At 37.7% G+C, this 23,889-nt stretch overlaps 1 protein-coding gene across 3 annotated transcripts in view; it reads right to left on the minus strand.

Annotated features, from left to right (window-relative positions):
• COL25A1 (collagen type XXV alpha 1 chain) overlaps window positions 1-23,889 on the minus strand; it is a gene marked incomplete at its 3' end in the record, with an annotated part of 495,089 nt that overhangs the window by 82,773 nt on the left and 388,427 nt on the right. For 2 of the 3 annotated variants that reach the window (XM_081244163.1, XM_081244164.1), the window contains exons 12-14: window positions 23,790-23,834; window positions 2,794-2,847; window positions 598-624 (exon numbers count right to left, since the gene is read on the minus strand). In XM_081244163.1, coding sequence (XP_081100289.1) covers window positions 598-624; window positions 2,794-2,847; window positions 23,790-23,834 — 126 coding nt within the window. The remainder of the gene's footprint in view (window positions 1-597; window positions 625-2,793; window positions 2,848-23,789; window positions 23,835-23,889) is intronic. The other variant, XM_081244165.1, reaches the window with a different exon arrangement.

The following is a 23,889-nucleotide window of genomic DNA, read 5'->3' on the forward strand; positions in this document are numbered from 1 at the left end:
TTTGAAAGTCATCTAAAAGCCTGACATAGAATGTTTAAATTTGCACCCTTCTCCTCCATTTCTTTAAATCTTTTTTACCCAAACTTCTATACATATATAAGAATTACACTATTTTCTCCTTCCACTAATTAGCAGTTCAAAAAAACAGTGGTCATTATATCTATCTACATCTATATAACTAAGCATACCTTGTTTTATTGTGCTTTGCTTTATTGTACTTCAAAGATACTACTGCATTCTTTACAGATTGAAGATTTGTGGCAACCATGTGTCAAGCAAGTCTAAGGGTGCCATTTTTCTAACAGCATCATTTTTCAATTAAGGCAGGCATGTTGTGTTTTAGACATAATGCTGTTGAACACTTAACTGACTACAGTATAGCATAAATGTAACTTTTATATGCACTGGGAAACCAAAAAATTCATGTGATTCATTTTATTGCAATATTCACTTTATTGCAGTGATCTGGAATGGAGCCTGCAATATCTCCAAGGTATGCTTGTATACCTGTATCTGTCTATCCAACCACACATAAATACGGTTCAGTTTGGTACCTCTTTGGGGGAAAAAAATAAAAATCAGCAGAATCATTCTCACCTTTCCTCCTCGTTCTCCAGGTTCTCCCTGGGCAAAAGAACAAAGATTGAGTGACATATTAATTTATAAAACACCTAATCAATCAACACTAAAGAAAATCAGATATTGAACATACTATTAATAGATAAATTATATGTGACATTTTCTATTTAGGCAATATATAGTTGCTATATAAAAACAAAAGGTTAGGGCTCCCCTGGTAGCACAGTGGTTGAGATTCCTCCTGCCGATGTAGGGGACACGGGTTCGTGCCTCGGTCAGGGAGGATCCCACATGCCACGGAGCGGCTGGGCCCGTGAGCCATGGCCGCTGAGCCTGCGCGTCCGGAGCCTGTGCTCAGCAGTGGGAGAGGCCACAGCAGTGAGAGGCCCATGTACCGCAAAAAAAAAAAAAAAAAAAGGTTAAGACGAGTTTCCTGGAACATTGAGTATGGATATCAATAGCAAATGTAATTTTAATTCTTTGCTTTCGAGGACTAAAGAAAGATATTTAAGATGATCAGCCCAAACCTGGCTTTTAGGGCACTAAGGAGAAAAATGTGGCAATTCAACGTCTCAAGAGGCTTCTGAGATTATGACGCTTTATTCTGCTCAAACTCAGACTCAGTAAGGTGAGTTTATTTACTTACATCCTTCAATGAAATCTTCCATTCAAAGCAGCCCCTGGTGCACGGATTATTTCAGGGGTCAGAGTACCAGTGTGGTTCTCTAATCTGTCTTCCCCTGATGTGACTAAGGCCTGAACTTGGACCCCTTCACAATGTCATGAACTCTCTTCAATCTGTTGTTAACCACTATGTTCCAAATTAGGTGTACTTTAGGAGGCATTAGTTTTTTCAGGAAAGATACTATATTGGGGCAGACTCTAAGTGAGTTTAGGAGAGATGTCTTTACTAAAAATGATGACCATGACAGTACAAGGACTAAAATGCAAAATTGTGTTCTGAAAAGAATCTCATTTTCACTTTACCCAGGAAGGGACAGGGGACAGAGTCAGAGAGTAAATCTAAAGCAAATCACACACATTATGATAATATTCCTCTTAAGAAAAGCTTGAGAAAGTGTTGCAATAAGATCAGACTACTTTAAAAATTATTTTTAAGGTGGTTATTGTGTTTTTTAAAATTATAATTCACTCAAGAAATCTGTCTGAAGGCAACACTCTTTTCACTCCCTGAAACTCCGCCTGACCCTTTGGCTTTCTGAATTTCTGGTTACCTTTCACTGCTCAGCAGCCATCCTGATGGTTGCTAGGCAACAAAAGAATAGTACTGAGAACATGCATTAAGCATTAACTCCTATCATTTGGCTTTTTAGCATGGAGCAAGAGAGGGAAGAAGACAGGAAAATGGCTGTAGTCCCAGAAGGAATATTTTCTTTCCTCTCCTGCAGGACAAAAGACAGGTCTATAAATTTTAGGTCTGTCCTAGGCGCCTGTCAATAGCAATGTGATCTGTAAAATCAGCTGACAAGTATCTGTGGGTATGGATACACACCAGCACAGCTGATGGGATTAGACATTAGTTTTGTACTTCAAGGGATGGTCACTCATCAAAGGACTTGGGATTTGTCTGCCTATTTGGTTTAAACTAAACTGTCACCAATCTTTTTATATTTAAGATTAATTTGTTCTTCAAAAACAAAGGAAATTTGGAATCCAAAAAATATCTCTATTACATTTTTTCCCTACTTAGTAATTCAGACTACATCCATTTTTAAATTTCAAACATGCCACATTTTTATTATGCTCTTCATTTGATTAACTGGTTAGGTTGTGTAAGTCTTGAAGGTGGCCAAATCTTGAGGAAAAGTCACAGTGGCACTGTGAACATCTTTAGTACATCTTGTAAAAATTATGCAAATGTTGGCAGGATGGACATGGTCTATGTTGTAATATGTTCATTAAGTGGTAAAATGACAAAGTCACATTTGAAACACAGGCTTTCTCATGTTATTTAAGTATCCCAGAAATAAAAATTTAGACATATCTTACATGTTTCTCTGCATTTTTAATGCTAATGAGAATCACAAACATCACTTATTCTTTAGTCACAAAGTTTTATACTATAGTATATTATATTACTGACAAAAAATTCCATCCAAGTAAAACCAGTGGGATATATAAAAAGTGTAACAGCTTACAATCTCATGAAAACTCATGCCTCAAATGATTCTGTTTGGTTTTCTTTGCACTAACCTTTGGCCCTGGTATTCCATTCTGTCCTACTGCTCCAGGCAACCCGGGTTCACCCTCAAAATAAAAAATAGATACTACTAAATAAAACAGACAAAATCAACACATTATATAGCTCATTAGAGGATATAACCATCCAATAATGCTCAAGAAGTACATAGTATGTTAGACTAGTTACACAAGTTAGCTTGTTTGGTCCAAAATTCTATGTGCTAGGGACCGAGGATACAAGAGGGCTAATTTCCTCGTGTTGAGTCTTTTCTCCACTGAGAAAGTGAAAGCAAATTACCAATGGAAATGAATATCTAGCATGATGCTAGGTACATATAGCTAGGTATATGCTAGGTACAATATTTGTTAAATGAGTAAAAGACATCTGAAAATTTAAGACTTTCTTGGTGGAGAACTTTCAAGTGATTCATCAGCTCAGGAAAATAGAGACTAAATCATTCTATTTATTAGACTTAAGCAAATGAGCATCTCCAAACCTAAATCTTGAAGAATATACACATCTTTGAGCATCTACTTAACTCATTTAGACATGATTGACACAAAAGTAAAAATGGCTTTGATTTCTCTTTCCAGTTTCACTGTAAATATAATTAAAATAAACATTAGAAGTTGTGGTTTTCAGTGTCATATTGAGTGATAGGCATTTGAGAAAACGATGATGGCTATTAGCTAGAAAGATTTTCCATTTCAGAAGGATGATGATGTATATCAATCTTTCTAGACTCTGAACCAGCAACTGTTTTCCAAAGTGGAAGTCTCTTGCGCTCAGAAGCAAAGGAAAGATATTCTGCATGACAACTGTAGTTAACAATACTGTATGGTATATTTGAAAGTTGTTAAGAGAGTAGATCTTAAAAGTTCTTATCACAAGGAAAAAAAATTGTAAATATGTGAGATGATGGATGTTAACCAAACTTACTGTGGTAATCATTTCACAGTATATACATGTACCAAACCATTATGTTGTACACCTAAAACTAATTCAATGTCATGTGTCCAATGTATCTCAGGAAAATTAGGAGAAGAAAGAAAGTGTAGCTTTTAATACTTCCATGTAGCTCAAACTTAGAGCAACTAGAATTTCATTTTCATTTAAAGACATTCCCAAAGCCATTTATTTTGTGCTTCAACTTCTCAGCAAGTTTCTTTCCCCTGAGGGTTAAAAAGTTGATACTTAGTTGATTAAAAAAAAATTGACTTTATTTTTTAGAGCAGTCTTAGGCTAACGGCGAACCTAGTTGATTTTTTAAGAATGTTTTCTAGGTTGTCTGGAGGGCAGAAATTGTGCCATTTTAGTATTTGTGCTCTCACCTTCAAGAACACTTACATTAGTAAAACAGCAACATTTCTTAAGTTCCAGGAGCTTTATATTCATTAACTCACTTAATTCTCACAAATTTCTATAAGGTAAGTACTATCTTTATCTATATTTAATATATGAAGAAACTAAGGCACAGAGAGGTAAAGTAATTTTTCCAGATTTACACAACTCTGCCTTAAGAGGTTGTGCTTTTAGTACAGTGATGCATTGCTGAGTGAACGAATGCATCTTGAAACTGGGAGAGTTGATGAAGAATATTTCTATCCATATTATCCTTTGGTTTATACTCCCCATTTATAAATGACCTTCCAGAATGTATACAAACCTGAATTAAATGTAACTTCTATAAAGATGATTTTTGTTCACCTACCAGATAAACGAAGCAATGTGAAGTTAATAATGTCTTTCTAGAAGAGCAAAAAATGTTTTTCTCTTATACTGGATTATTGTAATTGCTAAAGACTTAACTCATGGAAGAAATTCTGCTTCCTGTATAAAGTTACACTATAATCATTTGCTCTTTCCTAGATAAAATAGCAAAAATGTTGACTTACAATAACGATGGCTATTATAAGAAAATTTTGATAAGCCATATGTTCATAACCAAGGGTAAGAACTCCAATGGAAATTGAATACACCCTGAAAGAGGACTGTCATTTACTATGCAACCAGAAAAAAGAGTTATCGAGTCTGCTTTCTTCAAAAAACTTACACCAGGAGGCACTAATATCGTAACTCATGGTTTAATGCAAACGAGATGCTGCCAGGGAACAATACAAACTTTGTTTAGACTTTCAAAGAATAACTATGGTAGCCAGAATTATTTTTTTAAAAAAATGGTTAAGCCCCTGGAACCAGGCAAAATACATGCTGAGATTTTGAAGCAAGGAAGACAAATGTTGCTTAGGTATCTGCACAACATCCTTCTTAAAATATGAACATCAAGGGACTGAAACTTGATCCTTTTTTTCCCTTTGATTTTATATTTTGTTAAAATAATCTTTTAATGTAAAAGGAAACAAAAAATTGCACCCATAATCCCATCACTCTATCATAACTGTTTTCATTTTGTCCTGTTTCCTTCTAGTTGTTTAAATTTATGCTTACATATTTCAAGCAATTGTAAGCTTATTACATAGTTTGACATTCCGATTTTATATTATTTTATACCATACGTTTGTTTTTACACAGTATTTGTGATTGTCTTGTGAATAGTTTATCATCTATCAAAGTCAGGTGTGATCATTTGTTTAAGCTGTCCCAAATTGTTGAATACTTAGGTTGTTTCCAATTTTTGCTATTAAAGGTAAATTAAAATAAACATCTATGTAAATATTTCTAAATTGCTTTCCAAAAGGGATCTGAGATTTATCTGCTTTTCTAGGCACCCACTCTGTTACTTTTTCACAACTTCATCAGCATTGGATATCACAATTTTAATTATCTTTGTGGCTATTTTATTTTTTTAAATTTATTTATTTAATTTATTTATTTTTGGTTGCATTGGGTCTTCGTTGCTGCACGCGGGCTTTCTCTAGTTGCGGTGAGTGGGGGCTACTCTTTGTTGCGGTGAGCGGGCTTGTCATTGCGGTGGCTTGTCATTGCGGTGGCTTTGCTTGTTGCAGAGCGTGGGCTCTAGGCGCGCAGGCTCAGTAGTTGTGGTACATGGGCTTAGCTGTAGTTGCTCCACAGCATGTGGGCTTTTCCGGGACCAGGGCTCGAACCCGTGTCCCCTGCATTGGCAGGCGGATTCTCAACCAGTGTGCCACCAGGGAAGTCCCTGTGGCCGTTTTAATAAGCACAAATGAGAATTTACTGGGGCCGTTTTACGTTTATCACTTGTAAGGTTAAATAGGTATGTAGTGAGATTTTAAAGCTAAAAAGTGAATAAGGCTGTTTCCTGAATGAATCAAGGGAAGATAAAAAGGAAAAATGGCTCGTAGCATTTTACCTTTGTAAAAAGTAATAACAAGAAATATATATTCAAACTCAGATTAGGAGGTTATGGAACATTCTGTTATTATTCAAATTTAGTTTCCCAGGTTGTGTTGAAGGAATGTTACCGATGAAATGCTGTACAACTTTGAGTACCAAGGCCAAGCAGTGGGATTCTGGAAGGCATTAATTCATTCAACTAACATTTAGTGAAAATTTACTATATGTTTTACTCTGAGCAGAGTGTTGCATGAGATATAAAGATGAAATAGACATGACAGGTACCTGTGCCCAGAGAGCTTGTCTTTCAGTGAGGAGAGAGATATCTACATAAATAACTTAAGAGGACATCTAATTGAGATGGAACTTTTTTCTTTGAGCAAAGTTTTCTTGCACTTCATAAAGAGGCATAATAAATAGAAATCAAAGGGAAGTCTTAATGAAGAATGAAGCATATGTCATATGGTGTATTAATATTTTCTGGTATATGAGGACAAAATATCATGAGGCCTCTTCAAATAAAGTTACAATGATATTACTTTACTACATAATATAGTAAAAAAGTACATATACAGAGAAATATATCAGAGAAGTATAGACCAAAAAAATGGGAATTGGGTTTTGTGTGTGTGGGAACTAGTCTCACGTTCACTGGATAATCTATTCATCTATTTCTGAATGCATCTCATATTCACTACTACTAAGGACATTCCAAAGATAGTAATGAAGAAAAATAGCAGCTAACATCTTAACTACAGGTAGATTGATAGAGTTTTCTCTATTACACTTTAAATTCTAGGGCTATTCCTAGTGTATTTAAGCTAAAAATAAGTTGAACTGACTTTTAAGAAGGATAACGCTGCTTTCTTTCTTTCTTTCTTTTTTAAACCAAACACTCTTTAGAACTCTAATGTAAAACATCACCCAAGGCTTTTACAGTTATTTTAGTTACTGCTATTCAGGGGCAACTTGAAAGAATACTTAACAATAGGAAGGAATGTCATTTTCCTACAAAATTGAGTGCTAAAGAGAAACAGACCATTTAGCAGTAATATTGCTCCCTGTCACTTCAATCACAAAGGGTTACAGCTTTAAATTTTTAGCATAGTATAATTTTACATTCACCTTGTCAATATAGATTTGTTTCCTTTAAGTACCTCATTTTCAGGAAGAACTCATCTAAACAGAAGAACTAAAATTATCCCCCCTTATCCTCTGTTTTGCTTTCCTTGGTTTCAGTTACCCGTGGTCAACCAAGGTCTGAAAATATCAAATGGAAAATTACAGAAACAAACAAGTCATAAGTTCTAAACTGTGTGGTGTTTTAAGTAGCGTGATGAAATCTGGTGCATTCTGCTGCATCCCACCCAGGATGTGAATCATCCCTTTGTCCAGTGTATCCTGCCCGTTAGTCATTTAGTAGCCACTAAGTTACTTGATCGACTGTCGTGGTATCACAGTGCTTGTGTTTGTGTAATTCTTATTTTATTTAATAATGGCCCCAAATATGGGCAATTCAGACATTCTCTTACTATACCTAATTTCTAAATTAAACTTCATCGTAAGTATGTACATTTAGGAAAAAACATAGTATATATAGGGCTTAGTACCCTCCTCGGTTTCAGGCATCCACTGGGGGTCTTAGAACGTATTCCCTGCAGATGGGGCTGGGGACTACTGTACAAGGAACATGAAACAGCAGCAGATGAAATTAATGATATTGAACATAACATGGTATCAGTCTTAAGGTTGTTCTCCTACCACTGGAGTTGGTGGGGTTGGTGCCTGTGTGTAATAAAATAAAGACTAAAAATGGGCAGCATTGGTCACTGATACCTCTCTAAAGCATTGGGTGGACTGGGCCTTTCTTCCTGACAGTGATAGCACATAGAAGGATCTCAGTGGCCTAAGTGGTGAGCAGGACCGGCCGTTAGTCATTCCTCTCCTGCAGGCAGTCATGTTGGGGAGTCGGGTGACCCTGTATGAGGCTTAAGAGCCTCAGAGGCTTTGGTAGCTATTGGGTAGATAACCCTTGGTAGAGGAAGATTCTCTGAAGGCAGTGAGGTGCCCACAGGGACTTCCAGTTAGAACTATCTGGGGAAGAGTCAGGAAAATGGAGTTTCTGCTCTCCATTCATATTTATTTTCTCTCTCTCTAGTTCAGTTTAGTTTAGTCTTCCACCCTAGTCCCCTAATGCCAGTGAGGATGAACAGAAACTTGGGCGAAGGTAGGAGGTAGAAAATGACCAACATATTTTACCTTGAAATTTCTAGAAATGTAGCATTTTCCCACACTAAACTATAAAATAAGAATCCTTGCCCCAAACCTCAAGTGTTATTAATGCTCTAAATAAATCCTTTGTCTTTTTGTACTCCTGCCCACTTCCATGAACTCCCAGGGGTACACACCCCTAGTTTAAGAAATTTGACTTAAGGGAGATCCAGTTTACTCTAATAATATTACAGTTTAGCTCCACCTTTTTACATAAGTTTGTGTGGGTGGACCCATTGAACTAATGCATCAGTTTTTTTCTATATATGTTCTCTCTCTCTCTCTCTCTCTCTCTCTCCATATATATATATATATATATATATATATATATATATATATATATATATGTAAAATCTAAAACACAACCCACTTGTATATTGGAGATTGTCAATCACTGCATTCAACAAGAAGCAAATCTTTGATAATGTTATAGTTCAATACATTTAGAACTGTACAACCTGGCATTAAATAGCACAAAGTAGAAGGACAAGTTGGAATCAAACACCAAAAATTAAGCCACACAGCCATAATGAAATCAGAGTAGACTGTATTAGATTTTTATACAAGCTAAACTGAATAACCATAAATTGGTAATTTATTTGTTGTTGTTGTTTACAGATGTCTAGCACCAATGTATTTAGAATTTCAATGGAAAAATGTTCTCAATCCCATATTATTTGATCCCATTTGCTCCCTAGGCAATTGTCCCACTTCTCTTTGACCACCCCCCGCCCCGTTTCCATGCCATAAAGACTGTGGTATGGGATGAACCTTGAAAATGAGCAGAGTTTAAACCCGTGTTGTCCAATATGGTACCACTAGCCACATGTGGCTCTTGAGCACTGGAAATAAGGCTAGTCTTTGAGATGTGTTGTAAGCATAAAATACGATTTTGAAGACTCAGTTGTAAAAAAAAATGTAAAATATCCCATTAATAATATGAATACTATTAATCTTAAAATATTAATTTATATGATGTTGAAATGGTAGTTTTAGATATATTCAGTTAAATAAAACATATTATTAAAATTAATATTACCTGCTTTTTAAACACCTAAAAAATGTGGTTACTAGAAAATTCACATTTACATATGTGGCTTGTATTTGGAGCTTGCTTTATGTTTCTATCAAACAGCATTAGTTTAAACCATAAAATTATATAATTATTATAAGACATGATGAAGCAGAAGCCTTTAAAAGCAGGGAAGGAGCACATCAGTATTCAATCAAGTCAACGTACGGCGCGACTTCAGAATGGAGACGCCATTGTGGAGTTAAAATCCACCACTGGACTCTGCCAAGGAAGGTGGTGTGTGTGGGGTTGAGAGCGGAGAGCTGCTCCGGAGCAGAGGCTGCTGAGGTGCCAGGGGAGCCACAGTTGGTGCGGGGGTAGAGGCTGACCCTAGGGACCTCCTAACCCACCTCCCTGCCACCCACCAGCCTCCAACGTTCTCCTAACAACAAGTCAACTTATAATTCCTTCACTCAGGTCTCTCCAAGGCTGTCCCATCGCACTCGGAATAAGGGCCCCTGCAAGGTCTGGCCCTGTTGCTTCTCTGACCTCACCTTCTGCCACTCTAGCCACATTGAACTCTTTGTTTCAAGATGCTAGGCAGGAGCTGGCCCACAGTCTTTGCATTTGGGCTTCTCTCCCATGGACCAACTCCCCTCTGATATCCAGGGATTTACTCTCTTACCTTCTCAGCCTTGGAGCAACTGTCCCCTTATTACAGGGGTTGCCTGGAATACCCACCACCACACACCACCACTCCCTATGCCCACCCATTATCTTACTTTGCTTTCTCCACTGCACTAATTTCCACCTAAGGGAGAAATTTTTTGTTCCTTTCCCGTCACCCCCATCAGGATTGCCAGATTTGGCAAATAAAAATACAAGACACCCAGCTAAAATTTAATTTCGGATAAACAATAAATAATTTTTAATTAAGTGTATCCCAAACATTGAATGGACATATCACATGAAAAATGATGGGTTGTTTATCTGAAATTCAAATTTGATTGAGCCTTCTGTATTTTACTTGGCGACTGGATTTCCCACTCCTTCTCCACCACTAGAATACGAACTTTGTTTAGTTCACTCCTCTTTCCACATTGCCTAGAAACGGTACCTTAACACATAATAATTGTTCAGTACATCCATGTTGGAGGAATGGATGAACACAGGAGACGTGAATACATTAAGCCTATATGAAAATGTGAAGCCCTTACAGGCCTAGTAAGAGGTGAAGACAGCAAGACTTTTCTGCTGGGAGACTGGAAAAGACCTATAAATCTGGTGGCAAGAGATGGCTCTTTGTCTGGACTATGGCAAAAGACAGCGGTGGGAAAAGAGATAGGGACCCAGGAAAAAGATGGGAGAGATGTTAACCCAGCAGTGACATGTCCATGTCCCGCAGGTCAGTCTGAAACAGAACTGAAAAGTAGAGGACTAGCCTGGGGTCAGTGAAGAGTGGGAGTTAGTGGAGGGGAGGAGTCCCGTAAAGGGCAGGATGCTGGGAATCAGCAGAACTTTCATTGCTGCCAAGGAAAAGCCCTGAGCCCCTCCAGGATTCTATCAGGGCAAGAGTGGTTGCGTAGAGGACTAAAGGCTCCAACAGTTGCGCCTGTGGGTACGGAGACCAGGCCATTAGAAATATTTCCATCTATTCGGTTATCTCCCCTCTTGCATCTGCTCCTTCCCTCGCCCCATGTGTCTCAGTGAAGGGCAAGTAGTAGCTGGGGCAATGCTGGTTGTATAAATTATCACGTCATCTCAACTTTCCCAGAAAACTTACATGTGTCATCATTTACCTCATGAACTCATTCTAACATCTGCTTCTCCCTAAGCAGAAGCACTCACAAAATAGGGCAATATATATATATTTTTCTCTTTTTTTGGCTGCATCGCATGGTACGCGGGATCTTAGTTCCCCGACCAGGGACCGAACCCATGCCCCCTGCAGTGGAAGTGCAGACTCTTAATCACTGGACCGCCAGGGAAGTCCCAAGGGCAATATTTTAGTTGAAAGGAACCAAGCCAGCCATTCTTAATAGATGAAGAAACACATTCAGAAAGGGGAAGTACCTTTTCCAGAAGCAAAGAGCTGCCAAGAGGCAGATATGAGATTAGAACCCAGGTCTTCCGATTCCCCATCTTGTGTTTCCTCTATCTGAGTAACGTGTGTCTAAAGAACTTATTCATATTTATTATGTTTCTTTTGTCTTTAATTTTTGCAAAAAATGAGAAAGCTGCTTCAGGAAGCCTCCAGTCTAATCCCACGTTTTCTACTTCTGGTCCTGGGACAGAGCAAATTGCTTGAGCTTCTGTGGGACTCAGCTTTTATTCTATGCAGTGTGTGGAGGGAGCTTAAATGCTTACCCTCTCCCAGATCTAAAGGATTAAAATTTATTTTATTATTATTATTAGTTGTTGTTGGACTAAACATGTCAGTGCTGGCATAAAGGAAGATTCCTCTGACATCTGATTAAACTTGCCTCAAGTCCCGATTTCACCAGCTGTGGAAGTGTAGGATTTGCTTTCCCACCCCTCTGCTTGAGTTCTTACATCTGTATGTGTCATCTCTGTTTTGCCCCAGACCAGTTCCGATGGGTCAGTTAGTTCTTAACCAGTTGCCTCAAGAAATTCACTCTCCTCAGGTCTTTTCTTTTTTTTTTTGACATGACTCATTTAATTAAATTAATTTATTTATTTAAAAAATTTTTAACATCTTTATTGGAGTATAATTGCTTTACAATGGTGTGTTAGTTTCTGCTGTATAACAAAGTGAATCAGTTATACATATATGTATGTCCCCATATCTCCTCCCTCTTGTGTCTCCCTCCCTCCCACCCTCCCTATCCCACCCCTCTAGGTGGTCACAAAGCACCGAGCTGATCTCCCTGTGCCATGCGGCTGCTTCCCACTAGCTATCTGTTTTACGTTTGGTAGTGTATATATGTCCATGCCACTCTCTCACTTCGTCCCAGCTTACCCTTCCCCCTCCCCGTGTCCTCAAGTCCATTCTCTAGTAGGTCTGTGTCTCCTCAGGTCTTTTGTGGGCTCAGGATTGAATACCTGGGGTTCCTGAAAGGTGTCCCATCACAGAGCACTCAGACTTTCCTCATCTCTCTGCCTTCTCCTCTCTCCCCCTTCCACCTCACCTTCCTCCTTCCTTCCCTCTTTCCTCAACCATCCTGGGAATTCAGCTTCACCCTCTCTTATGTGGAGCAATTCAGTAGTTTTTAGCTCCTACTTGCATACTCAATGCCTAATGCTTCTTCTGTTTCTTTCCTGGAGGCAGAGGCTTTGTTACTTGGTGAAAGAGAAACAGAAAATTCTTTGAGCTTTCTATTGTGTTGGTTGTGCACCAAAGAACCAGCATCCCTGTAGGGGAGTTTTGTCTCGTTTATCCAGTCAGCAAACTCCCTCCCTAAAATTAAAATCTCTTTGTCCACCTTGGTAATATGAATAATAGTAGAAAAGTAGACCCTTCTATCAGCCAGAAACTTAACGAAAATATTCTATTTCAGATAATTTACTGAAATGGGTCCGAAACTGATTAAAGTAATACCTAAAATAAACCTAATAACCAAACCCTCATTATACTTTTTAAAAACGTACAAATGTCTAAAATAAGAAAACATGATAGTTGTATCAATAGTGCTATAGTATGGACTATTTCAGAAATAAGTTTGTGGTTAACACTTTTATTCACTTTAAAAAAAAAATATTTATTTATTTATTTATTTATGGCTGTGCTGGCTCTTCGTTTCTGTGAGAGGGCTTTCTCTAGTTGCGGCAAGTGGGGGCCACTCCTCATGGCGGTGCGCGGGCCTCTCACTATCGCGGTCTCTCTTGTGGAGCACAGGCTCCAGGTGCGCAGGCTCAGTAATTGTGGCTCACGGGGCCAGCCGCCCCGCGGCATGTGGGATCCTCCCAGACCAGGGCTTGAACCCATGGCCCCTGCATTGGCAGGCAGATTCTCAACCACTGCACCACCAGGGAAGCCCCTATTCACGTTTTTTGTACAGCTAACATAGACAGAAATGTACGAAATATAATTTGAACAAAGAAATTCAAAGAGATAGCTAAGAATTTAGGGGTCACAGAAAATAGCTAAGTTGAGTTTATCTGGATGAAATTTACAGGAGAGAAGAATGATCTGCCTTGAGCACACCCCTAAAACGTGAAGGTCTAGGGAGAAGCACACATGGATGACCCTCCATCTCAACCTTCCCTGCTAATGTCTTCCCTTCTCTTCCCAACCCCAGTTCTCTTATTCATCAAGAAGGGACTTTGGGGCTGTGTGTGGACACCACAGCCTGCAAGCTCTGCCTAAAGCTCCCTACCAATAGCTGCTCTAGGCCCCTCACAGGTGTACAGGCACACACGCCAGCTGTGTGGTTCACCCTTGGGAAAATGGACCTGGGGAAGAGGCCACTACGGGCAATGGAAGCAGACTCAGCACAACAGACGCAGGAATTCTTGGGTCCTGGGTACCTGGGCCGTGATCTAGAAGCAGGGATCTGGGCTTTGAGTGGGCATGTCTCCTTGGCCCTGTGGACTTTTCACCCCGTGGGGACAGACCCAACATAAGAGGGACAAAGGAGGGTGAAGAGCAACACTGCCTCGGTCTAAGGGAAACACTGTCCAGTATTCCTTTTTAAATAACTTATAAAAGGTGCAAAAGTCACCAAAAACCAGCCTGGGAACATGATGTCACAGTGTGGGGTTGGGGTGTCTTTTATGTGTATCAGAGAAATTGTTCTCTGCATGTACTCTTACGGAAAAAAAGATTAAGAATAAAGACATGTTTTAGGAAGACAAAATATCAAAATGGATGAAGGGGGTATGTGACCTGGAAGAGGCTGTTAGGACCAGGATAAGTCAGATACAACACACTTTGTTTAGCTCTCGTGTCTTACACAAATTTCTTCTAAATTAAATAATTAGTGTTTATTGCAACTTTGTGCATGACTAGGGCTGCTTAGAAAAGGAACTGCAGTAGCAATAGCTAATCAGCATCTGATATTCCCCTAGTGCAGGAATGAGGAAGAGGCGGGGACTTCTGTGTATCCAATGAAAAAGAAACTCAAAAGTGGTGTTGGATGTTTGGGGAAAGACTCTCATTCACTCTCTGGATGTAGATAGGAAAGAATGAAGCCCCAGGCATGATTGGCAGCCACCTTCCAACCAAGAGGAGAGTAGGAATTAGAGTGAAGGCAGCAACATGAAAGACAGAGTGACAAGATGGAAGAAACGGGTTTTTAGTGATGAGGTTTAGGTGCCAGGACAAAGCAACGCTGCAGCCTGCATTAGTTCTGGACCTTCAAGCTACATGACCAATAAATACCTTTATTTTAAAAACTAGTTCTGTTAAGTATTCTATGACTTGCAACATAACATGCCCTTGATAATATACCCTTTTTTTTTTTTTTTTTTTTTTGTTTTGTTTTTGCGGTATGCGGGCCTCTCACTGTTGTGGCCTCTCCCGTTGCGGAGCACAGGCTCCGGACGCGCAGGCTCAGCGGCCATGTCACGGGCCCAGCCGCTCCGCGGCACGTGGGATCCTCCCGGACCGGGGCACGAACCCATGTCCCCTGCATCGGCAGGCGGACTCCCAACCACTGCGCCACCAGGGAAGCCCCATATACCCTTTTTTGAAGTTTAAAAACCCAGGTAATTTCTTCTTTCCTAAAGTATAGTTCCTAATAATAAATCTATGTATAGTTTGAATGATAAATTATCCTTTTCACTTGGAAGAGATGTGCCTAATTATTCATAGAAATGGTAAGTGGTTATGTCTAACAGGAAAAACTCTAAAGATCAGTGAAAAGTAGTGGAAAGAGATAATAGTTCTTACTAACATTCACTTATACTCCCAGCAGGTTTCTGAGTCATGGAGTTCTTAATGCCCCCAATTCAAAGTGGAAAACAGTCTGCTCTTATTTAATAATGTTTTAAAATAAACAGTTAACGTTCTATACTTCCTTTATTTTGTCCGATTAAACTTTGAGGTAAACATGACAACCTTCATTTGACAAATGAAGAAACTAAAGCTCAGAGAAGGAAAGTAACTTGTCCAAGATCATACATATACTGAACAGCAAAGATGGAATTTTCTGAATTTAAAATCCACACTCTTAACAGTTGGAGCCAACAAACTGGCTTTGAAGTTGAACTCTACCACAAACACCTCAGTGACCCTGGGCAAAATATCCTTTCTGCGCCTTGGTTTCCTCATTAATAAAATGGAGATAATAATAGTATCCACTTCATAGAATTGCTGTGAGGAATAAGTGAGGTAAACTTAGGACAGTGCCTGGCAGTTAGTAAATGCTAAATACATGTTAGTATTACATACTTCACTCTTCTATTCTCTGCATTGGGCAGAGAAGACAGAGAAGAAGATCCTGAAAGAAATTCAATTTCTCCTAAATTAACCCCACTGATGCTATTTCATAATTGGGTAATGGTTCCTATGCCCTTGGCAATGTGGCCTAGTATCAAACAGATGGAATTGGGTAAATGTTAAGCTGTTATGATTGTCACAATAAGTTATTTCACTGCAACCTTATTTTTAATGCAAATTTCAAAATCAAGAATGTCATTCAGAGATCAGATCTAATGATACAAGAACAGGCTTTGTGATTTATATTGACTTACTATTTTAGTGGTAAGAAACTTGGAAAAAAAGTAGTCCAAGATGAATACAAAAACCCTAAAGTGGTTGATAGTATGGTGTTTTAGGAACAAAATTCTAAGACCAAGGTTGTCTAACTTGAACTGTAAGTACTGCAGCGTAGTGCTATTTTCTTTTCCCTTTACCAACTGCTGTTCACTGTTTAAGGTGCACCTAAAGTCGCCTATTCAGGGAAGCATTACTTGACCCTTTTGCACCAGGCCAGGCTGTCCTGTGCTCCTCCGCTGTAGTACTTAACAGCATTGTCATTTAACAGATTTTTAGTATAACTTCATATAATGTCCTTATCCACCATAGGCTGAAATTCCATGAGGGCAGAGACAGCGTGAATGTCAGTGCTCAGATGGTGCCTTGTACTTAGTAGTAAAGGCTGAAAAAGATTTGTTGAATGGAAGATTGAAGGAATTGGTAAATAAATCAATGAAAACGTTTAAGGTAAGTTTAAAAAAAAATCACCAGATTATATATACAGTTTAATCAGATCTAATAAATAATATTTTGGTGATCTCATCTATAAAATATAGTGTCTTTTCAACTAAAATGGAAAATAAGTGGACTTGATGATGTCATAATTCATTCAAACACATTTCCCTTGTTGTTGCTTTGTTTTGCAACAGTCTGTGATCAGCTTTCCTTCCTCTCATACCCCTTCCCCCACCAATACCATTTCCTCAACTATTTAGTCTTCCCTCTCCCAATATTACCCTTTAGCAGAATGATAACTAGTATAAACTTTTATAGTAACATGCCTAAATGAAGTCAGGGGGAAAGTGTTTTTTTTTAAAAAAATTACTATAATTGCTTTATTTCAAGCCAGCATTACAGTACTTCTTTCAACCAACTTTTTATCCCCTTATAAAAGAACTTAAAATTAATTATATAAAGAATAGAAATAGCTTTTGTTTCACTTAACAAGTAAAATTGAGTGAAAAGTCCCTTTAAGAGTAAGCTCGTATATAAAAATGCCTGAGAATATATGCATAGAACTCAGGGATGATGTGATTTTACTATATGAAAGATCCTGTATATGAATTGCCAACAGGCACATGAAAAGATGCTCAACGTCACTACTCATCAGGGAAATGCAAATCAAAACCACAATGAGATATCGCATCACACCTGTCAGAATGGCTATCATCAAAAAAGACACGAGATAACAAAAGCTCATGAGGATGTGGAGAAAAGAGAACACTTGTGCACTGTTGGTGGGACTGTAAATTGGTGCATCCATTATGAAAAACAGTATGGAGGATCCTCAAAAAATTAAAAATAGAACTATCATATGATCCAGCAATTCCACTTCAGGGAACATATACAAAGGAAATGAAAACACTAAATTAAAAAGTTACCTGCACCCCATGTTCACAGCAACATTACTTACAATAGGCAAAACATGGAAACAACCCTAGTGTCCATCCACAGAAGAATGGATAAAGAAGTTATGGTGTATATACATATACAATGGAATATTGTTCAGCCATAATAAACGAGGAAATACTGCCATTTGTGACAACATGGATGGACCTTTAGGGCATTATGTTAAGTGAAATAAGTCAGACAGAGAAAGACAAAAATACTTTATGATCTCACCTTTATGTGGAATCTAAAAAAACAAAAACAAACAAACACAAACAACAAACTCACAGAAAAAGAGATCAGATTTGTAGTTCCCAGAGGTTGGGGCTTGGAGGTTTTGGGTAGAGTAGGAATTGATGGAAGGTGACCACTTCAGGAAGGTGACCTTTCCCAAAGGTACAAACTTCGGATTATAAGATGCTAAAGATGTAACGTACAACATGATAACTATAGTTACCATTGTTGTATGATGTATATGAAAGTTAAGAGAGTAATCCTAAGAGTTCTCATTATAAGGAGAAATTTTTTTCTTTTTTTTCTTCCATTTCTTTTTATTGTTATCTATATGAGATGGTGAATGTTAACTAAACTTATTGTGGTAGTCATTTCACAATATATGTAAGTAAAAACTTTATGCTATGTACCTAAAAATCATACAGTGATATATGCCAATTATATTTCAATAAAACTGGAAAAAAGAGAAATATCCTGTAATAGGAAAGTGATGATGTTTCTTCAAGAAGATAGAAAGCATCCTATTATCATAGTTACCAGAGAAAACACAGTCATGTATTCTTAGAATTCTAATGTACACAGTCACTAACTTCAAAAGGCAGAAAAATTAATAAAAATAATTTAACTCTCAACTTTAACCTGCAAAGTATTAAATTGCTGTAAGACAATTTCCCTAAACTATTAATTAATCTGGAATCAAACATCAATCACTTCATTTACTCGCTATATCTTTTCTTAAAGTCTAAAATTGGAAAGTTATAAATATATTGGGTAATAGATCACTGGGTAAATTTACGCTAACTAGCCAGGATATAAGCAGAACTACAACATACTTAAATCCTTCAGGCATTTAATTCAGACATTTTAATGATAAAGTCAAGGTAGTAAAAGGAAAGAGTTCATTTAGTGGTTACAGAAAGTGAATAAGGGATAAAAAATATTGCATTCGTTGTATATAGCTCACTGTATAGACTTGAATCAACAGCTTGACCTTTGGAAGTCTGAGAGCTTCCATTTATCTGTTCTCTAAATATACTTGCAATAAAAATGCCATTAGAAGTATGCTGTGAGGATTAATGTCAGTGGAGAACTGTGAGACTCATGGATAAGAGATGAAAAGGAACTCTTAATACCATAGCTATAAACTAATTAAATTTTAATATTACTTAAAAATCATATAGCTATCTGGGATAGATTCAAGATGATACACTAATATCAATATTTTATTTATATTGTATTTTGAAGTTTTAAATATAATAAACTATAGAAAGTATTTGAAAAATACATGAAACAAGATCATTGATATTTATCTTTTGCTTTGGAAGCAAAACTATGACTCTGGATCCTCAGAAAAATTCTAGCTTGCTTAGATAAAATAATTTGCTTTTAATCCTGAAACTCTTTAAGATGAATTTTATGGTAACAGAGACAAAGATGTGAGAGCTGCACAAAGTAGACCTTTAACGTGCCCTATCATTACCCCCAGATCTCTTCTCCTATGGCATTTGCACAGTGCTGGGCACTGCTTGCTATTCAAATATATTGTCATAATGATGATTCATTCTTATGTATGCCAATTAAAGTGAAAATGTGAAAAGAGTAGAAAAAAAGCAGGGTTCTAATAACACCTATTAAGAGTTGATATATATATAGATATATATATACCTATATATATTTAAATACACATAATATATAAATATATATACAAACACAAATTATATACATAATACATATATAAATATATAGAGAAACAAAAATTAGAGACAGCAATTTATTTTGTCAAAGGATTCTTTAGTCTAAAAAATGCTTCTACCACAAAATAATTTTAAAGCCCACTTCTCCAGTATCTATGTAGGGTTTAATTGACAAATATTCAGATATACATCTCTTCATATATGCATGTGTGTGTGAGTGTGTGTATGTGTGTGTGTGTGTGAGAGAGAGAGAGAGAGAGAGAGAGAGAAAGAATGAAGGGGCACAAATAAAATGTTTATAATACCTCTGAACCAACAAGATCTGTTCATGAGAATTACAGAAATTTTTGTGCCCAGTGCAATTAGTCAGAGGCAAAGAAGGCAACATTTTACTTTTTTAGGTAAGACCTAGTGTTACATTTACCCTAACTGCTTTGGCTATTGGGAAGAAGTCCAAATTATGGAAACAACTGCTTTCAGAACTGGACACAGAGTATGCTAGAAGCTGGTTGAACTGGAAAAGAGACTTGGCTGATTTTTTGTAGATGCACAGTATCTCTTAGAGACTTAGAAATAAATTAGTACAGCCCCTTCTCTCATTCTGCAAATGAAGCCGCCTTGAGCCTAGAGAGGAAAAGGAACTTTCAAAGTGGAAGAGCACAGAATATCTCAACTCCAGGTCAGCGCTCCTACACAACCCCACACTGGTGACTGAGCTTTCGAAATAATGTGAGATGTGTCTTCCTCTTTCTCTTTCCCTTATCTATAGTATTTGTATTCCAACTACTGGGAATGGGGTGCATCAGTGGAGAAAGAGTCAGGGGAGACGAGACAGAAATATTTTACCTTCATGTGTGACTTCGCATCTTCATTTTCTTCCCATCATAAATTCAACTGGCTTCACCTCCTTCTTGAGGGTAAGCTTAGGGCTCATTTGTTGAAATTCTTGAAGTGTGATACTACTACAGATACTTGATAATATTTATTGAGCCCCTACTAAATTATGTTCACTTAGATACATTATCTAGTTAATACTGCAAAGTCTATATTAATATCTTACACTGGAGCCTTAGAAACATTTAAGTAACCTGCCCAAAGGAGGACAAGGACTTGAAACCTTCTCTCTCAGACTGCAAGGACCACATACCACACCACCTCCTACTTTTCAGAGAAGGGTGCTTAGTAGCCCTTGATAGATTGTGATGCCAGAAAGGGCTAGAGTGGAGTTGAATGCCACGTTACTGCTTATGTAAGTCTTTTCTCCCAGTACGATCTGAAGAACTGGAGGACCATTACACAAATAAGAAATATTCAGATTAGCAATCAAGTTGACCAAAATTTAAAGAATAATAATGTAAAAAAAATGTCATCATCAAGTTATTGGCCAAAGCTAATCACCAATTTTGTCAATCTGAATGGATGGGAAATATTTTAGGGGTAGACTAACAAAATATTTGCTTAAACCAGTTTCTTTGTTTTTACAAGAGAGAAATCTTTTTATTTTCTAGTTGTTATTTGCCATGTTTCTGATGGCTTAGAAATCATATTGATCCTTAACCATTACTTGAAAATGATCTTCTAAGCATCAAAAGTACTTCTTTGGAAAAAGTGAAATTGTGATGTGCAAAAAATTTTTTTTCTTAAGACAGTTTAAGGACTTCGAGGTGCTTTAAAAAATTATTAATGTCATTATAAGCTCTCTTTCTGGAAAATAAATTCTAGAGAACCAAGATACATTTCATAGCTCTAAGTATAGAATTATAACTCCATTTTCAACTTTGTTTTTACTGTCTAAATGATCTGCTTTTTCAGTGGACTCATGTTTTTGCACCTTATTGTCCTAAAGATGATGTAACAAGTATTACAAACGTCAGATAACGGCTAGGATTAACACAAAGTTTTAGTTAAGTTCTATGGAGTAGGAAAAAAGAAATCTTGAACTATATTTTGCTGATACATTCATAAAAGTATGAAATCATTTAGCTTCCCTAGGTTTTACAGAAAACACTTTAAAAATGCTATAAAGATGTATAACAAGACATAAAACTGCAAATATTAACTGTCTATTTCCTTGAAATATAATTTAAACTTGGTGAGTAGGACAAGAAAATGTCACATTCCTTTCTCTTGCTAAGGAAATTGCATATTTCCTTTGCAAAAGTAAAGAATATGCAGTCTTCATAAGCATATATGTGACAGTTTTAAAGTTGTTTTGTTTCAGGCTAAAGGTTTCTATGAATTTTCACGATTGTCTCAAAGTTGGAAAAAGAAAAGAAACAAAGAGAAAGCAAAACATTAACCTTTGGCATACAAGTTTTGTTTTTCACCAAATGTTAAAAACAGCATTTATGTTATATGCATATGTTGTCCTTTCTAAATATTATCTTGAGTTACAGAATTTTCAAATTCTTCATAGAATGAATACACTTTCAAATTTTTGCTTATGTTTCCCTCCATAAGCTGCAATATTCTAAATAGAAAGTTAATCTTCTGTCTTTACCAGGATTTGTGAAGCAAATGGATATACATTTTACTAAGTGGAAAATAGGGCTGTGACATGGGCATTTAATTACTGATGAGAGCCCAGTATTTGATTTGTGGACCACAGGCTACCATAAGATTTGGTTGACAACAGTAATTTCACTTGGGAATCGAGAAATTCTGGAAAAAGAGAGTCTCTTAAAACATAGGTCAAGGGACTTCCCTGGTGGCGCAGTGGTTAAGAATCCACCTGCCAATGCAGGGGACACGGGTTCGAGCCCTGGTCTAGGAAGATCCCACACGCCGCAGAGCAACAAAGCCTGTGTGCCACAACTACTGAGCCTGCGCTCTAGAGCCCGCGAGCCACAACTACTGAGCCCGCATGCCTAGAGCCCGTGCTCCACCACAAGAGAAGTCACCGCAATGAGAAGCCCGCGTACCGCAACGAAGAGTAGCCCCCGCTCGCTGCAACTAGAGAAAGCCTGCGCGCAGCAACGAAGACCCAACACAGCCAAAAATAAATGAATAAATAAAAATTAAAAAAAAACAAAAACGTAGGTCAATCAAATTTCCAGAATTTCACTAAAATGAGGTGAAGGAAAAGTTTAATAGTAATATCACACATGGTCATAAGGGCTTTATGCCTATTTCCTCATTTAAGCCTCACATTAACCTGATTAGGTAGGAATTGCTACTGTGTCCCTTTTACAAATGAGGAAACTGAGGCCAGAGAGTTCAAGGACTTTGCCAAAATTCACACGGTCTCTAAGTGGCAGACCCATGTTCTTAGCCACTCAGTAGGTTTTAAATTGTTATTGTTTATGCCTCATTGGAGAAGAAAGTGTGGACAACATGGGAGAGGTCACAAGGAAGTCTGCAAGGGTTGGGCTCCTTATGATTTCAGAACTCAGTTCAGAGGGCATGGATTTAAAGTCCTCTGGGAAGACAAGCTGATGAGTCACAGGATTTCAAAGGGCCAGTCCAAAAGCTCTGAGGGAGACAGGAAAGTCCCTAGCTCAGCTCTTTGGCTCCTGGTAGATGGGCCCAGATAGCAGCGTTGGTAGCCACCACAATGGCTTTCTGGTCTCTGTAGAGGTTCCAGATTGAAGAGCAAATCAGTAGTGTTGAGGAGCACAGAATATCAGATCCACCTGTGGGATACAGCTAGATGCTTTGTCCAGCTGCAAGTGTGTTGCAGGAATAAATGTACACTGGCACATAGATATGTCTATGTAGAGCTGTGGGTTCTTTTTTACTTACATTTTTTCCCTTCATTATTAACAGTACAATAAAAGTGTACTCCCAGAGCTTAGCAAGGCTAACTCCTAATTTTGCTTAACAGTAAAAAAAAGCTTGCTCCTGGGCTTCCCTGGTGGCGCAGTGGTTGAGAGTCTGCCTGCCGATTCAGGGGACACGGGTTCGTGCCCCGGTCCGGGAAGATCCCACATGCTGCGGAGCGGCTGAGCCCGAGAGCCATGGCCGCTGAGCCTGCATGTCCGGAGCCTGTGCTCCGCAACGGGAGAGGCCACAACAGTGAGAGGCCCGCGTACCACAAAAAAAAAAAAAAAAAAAAAGCTTGCTCCTGAATTCACAAGATTCCAATAGGGTCCCTCTGTAGGAATAACTTTTGTTAATGAAAGAAATAATGTATATTAGCCTGCTATAACAAGAATAAACCAGAGTGCATTTTATCACAATTAATGTTAAACACAGCATTTTTTGTACTCCAAATATATTTATGAGAAACATACAGTTGTGTCTCATACATATCAAAATAAAATGAAAATTTTTCTAAGAGTTTCTGGCTATTTAACGCACTAGTTTAAAAATTAAACTAATTTGATCATTTGCCCCATAATATTCCTATATTTCAAAAGTATATGTAATATTTTTATGAGCACATAAACTTATTACCAACATTACTGACTAGAAAAACTTTGTGATTTTAATCCTCTCCAAATGATCAAAAGTAGTATATTCTATAGAACTCACCTTTTGCCCATTCATCCCTGGAATTCCAGATGCTCCAACAGAACCCTAAGGAGACACATGATTGAAATAAATTGATATCATAATCACAAAATATTTCAAT

This window comes from Mesoplodon bidens, assembly GCF_964165515.1.
Source record: "Mesoplodon bidens genome assembly, chromosome: 1".
Lineage (NCBI taxonomy): Eukaryota > Metazoa > Chordata > Mammalia > Artiodactyla > Ziphiidae > Mesoplodon > Mesoplodon bidens.